The 3,270-nt window shown below is 54.2% G+C and overlaps 1 protein-coding gene across 1 annotated transcript in view; it reads left to right on the top strand.

The window, feature by feature from the left end:
- CTRC (chymotrypsin C (caldecrin)) overlaps positions 1 to 2,617 on the top strand; it is a 19,887-nt gene extending 17,270 nt beyond the window's left edge. Inside the window, exon 9 of the mRNA XM_011966791.1 lies at positions 2,540 to 2,617. Coding sequence (XP_011822181.1) covers positions 2,540 to 2,554 — 15 coding nt within the window. The 3' untranslated portion in view covers positions 2,555 to 2,617. The remainder of the gene's footprint in view (positions 1 to 2,539) is intronic.
- The last annotated feature ends 653 nt before the right edge of the window (positions 2,618 to 3,270 follow it).

Here is a 3,270-nt window from a genome sequence, read left to right on the forward strand (position 1 = left end):
TGAGCCCAGGGGTTTGAGGCTGCAGTGAGCTGTGATCTTGCCACTGCACTCCAGCCTGAGCAACAGAGTGAGACCTTGTATCAAAAAAAAAAAAAAAAAAGGAGGAAAGAAAAAAAGAAAATCTTGGAGTAAGAAAGGCTTTTTAATGTGTGACAGCAAAGACACATGATTGACAACTAAACCCCCATTTTATCCAATTTAATTTCAATCCAATTTAAAGACAACTTAACACTATAGCTTCCTTCTGCTGGCAGCCTGCTCCTGGCCCGCTGGGACCTGGGCTTGCCTCTTGATGAAGGGCAGGTGTGTGGTCTGCACAGCGTCTCAGCCGGCGCTCCCCTGGGTCCCATCCCAGGCCTCTGCTCCCTGAAGGCCTGGGGAGGGGCAGGGCTGGGCTGGGCTGGGCTGGGCTGCCCGGCTGCCTCCCTGGTCACTGCTCACTCTCTCCCCAGCCAACGGCCCCATTGCTGATGAGCTGCAGCAGGGCCTGCAGCGTGTGGTGGATCACGCCACGTGCTCCAGGATTGACTGGTGGGGCTTCATGGTGACGGAAATCATGGTGTGTGCTGGGGGCGATGGCATCATCTCAGCCTGCAGTGTGAGTGACTAGGTTCTGCACCTTGTCCCTACTCTAAGTGGCCAAGTGGACATGGGCAAAGGGAGGTGCAATGGACTAAACCTTTCCTCTGGGAGGAGACTGAGCAAGCCCTGGCTGGGCCCAGCAGGCTCAGGGTAAGCCCATCACTGCCCCCCGCTCAGCACTGTGGTGAGAGCATTGAGCATGAGTATCTGAGTTCAAGCCGCAGTCCCACCATTTATGAGCTGCGGAACCTTGGGAAGGCCGTTGAACCTCTGACCTCAGTTTTTCCATCTGTAAAACGGAGTTACAGTAACCACTTCACAGGGTTAGGATTAAATGAGTTTAAAGGATGCAGAAGAGGCTTCACTGAAGTCTCTACACATGCTCCTCCATGCCATTTGCTCCACCAGTCCAGAGAGACCAGAACCATAAAACATCTAAGATAATCAGGGAATGTCCTGTTTTCACACACACAACCCTTTCCCCATTCTCACCCTCCTTCCCCACCTTCCCAGGCCTATGGCACAGCTGCCAGCATCCTCACTGCTCTGAGTAGCTCACAGAGTCTTAGACAAGGAGACCTGAACAGCTAGGGAAACTGAGGCACAGAGAGGTGTAACATCATCCCGAGATCACACAGCAAACCAAGAGCTAGTCCGACACCCCAGGGCCTCCTAGAACAAGGCCAAGGCAGCCCCAAACCACACTTCCTCTGCCTCCCTCACCATGGGCAGGCTGAGGCCAAAACCATCTACTAACTAAGGCTGAGAAAACAACCCACATCCCCCACCCCAACCCAGCTCTGCTTCCCAAGCCTGCCTCTCGGGGGCCTGGTGGCTGATGCCCTCCTGGTCTGGTGCAGGGGGACTCCGGTGGTCCACTGAACTGCCAGCTGGAGAACGGTTCCTGGGAGGTGTTTGGCATCGTCAGCTTTGGCTCCTCGCTGGGCTGCAACACCCGCAAGAAGCCGGTAGTCTACACCCGGGTGTCCGCCTACATCGACTGGATCAACAAGGTGGGTGCCGCCTCCACAGCTGTCCCTGCACCTGTCAGCCCCTCCCCCTCACTCGCCCACCCCCTCACTCATTCATGCATTTATTCATTCATTTATTCACTCATTCCTGCCCTTATTCACTCATTCATGCATTTAGTCACTCACTCATTTATGTATTTATTCACTCATTCATGCGTTTATTCACTTATTCATGCATTTATTCACTCATTCAGCATTTATTCACTCATTCACACATTTATTCATTCATTTATTCACTGCTTCATTCACTCATTCTTGCATTTATTCACTCATTCATGCATTTATTCACTCATTCTTGCATTTATTCACTCATTCATGCATTTAGTCACTCATTTTTGCATTTATTCACTCATTCATGCATTTAATCACTCATTCTTGCATTTGTTCACTCATTCATGCATTTAGTCACTCATTCATTTGCTCATTCAGTGATTCATTCATGCACTTATTCACACATTCACTCTCTCATTCAAAAAATATTGGTTGAGTGCTTCCAGTAGCAGGCCTTGAGTTGGGTCCCAATAAGGAAAACAGTCATCGACTCCTCCATCCATCCATCCACTGCCTTCATCAAGCACTTATGCCCCCATCCAGGCCCCACACCAGTCTCCCCCAAAACCTGACCCTCTGAGGCTATGGCCCAGCAGAGGAGAGGGATGGTGTGGATGGCCATTATCATCTTGAGAGTAGGGGAACAGAGGGTCACCTGGGCTGGGGGCTTCCCCACTGGGGACAGGCTGTGTTCCAAGACCCCTTTGCACAATGGCCTGAAATGCTGAGGGGCTCAGACCCTTTGTACAGGGATAAGGCTGGCATGTGAAGGCAGCTGGCCATGCCCCCATGGACCTACCCTCTGGGCAGAGCCTTGTGCCGCCCCAGAAGGTGGCACAGCCCTGAGTCCCTCACACTGTTCTCTGCTCCTCCAGAAAATGCAGCTGTGACCTGTTGCTGGGAGCGGCGACAGGGAGTCCCTGCAAGAGCAATAAACTTCCTTCTCCCGGGGCCGCCTGGATCCTTGATTTGCGCGGCCTCTGCTGCTTCCCAGCTCTCTGGTGCGGCCCCTTTCCACACTATGCAGCCAAAGAGAGACCCCACCCAGCCAGTTTCCCCCACCCTGCATTAGACAGGTGGGGAAACGGAGGCCCGGAGAGAGGACCAAGGAAGGAGCCTCCTGGGGCATTAATGGGAGGCAGGGGGCTGGGGGCGGAGAGCCCGGGGAGTCTTGTGTGAAGCCGGAGGGGATGGGAGTTAAGGACACATCAGACACCTTCCCCACTCCATCTCACAAGCTGTGAACAGGTGAGACGCTGATGAAATCACTCGCTTCTCTGATCCTACCTCCACCGAGGGGCCTGGCAGGTCCTCACGGCCCCCAGCTACAGGTGGAAGACAGGGTCTCCCCAAGAGCAGCCTCCCCCAGGCCAGAGAGACCACCCCACAGGAGGATGGCCAAAGCTCAGAGACAGCCACTCCTGGGGAAGGGGCTCCCCAGTCGGGACCCCCCCAACCCACCCCGCAGCACAGACCCCGCGTCTGCTGTTGGCAGGGGCTCTCTGCTTTGAGACGTGTTTAGTGAGCCAGCCCCTGTGTTCAGCCCTGTGCTGGGCATGGTGAGGGTAAAGGAAGAGGAGGAGACCCCAGCATCACCCTCAGGAGA

Source organism: Mandrillus leucophaeus, unplaced genomic scaffold (assembly GCF_000951045.1).
Source record: "Mandrillus leucophaeus isolate KB7577 unplaced genomic scaffold, Mleu.le_1.0 Scaffold773, whole genome shotgun sequence".
NCBI lineage: Eukaryota > Metazoa > Chordata > Mammalia > Primates > Cercopithecidae > Mandrillus > Mandrillus leucophaeus.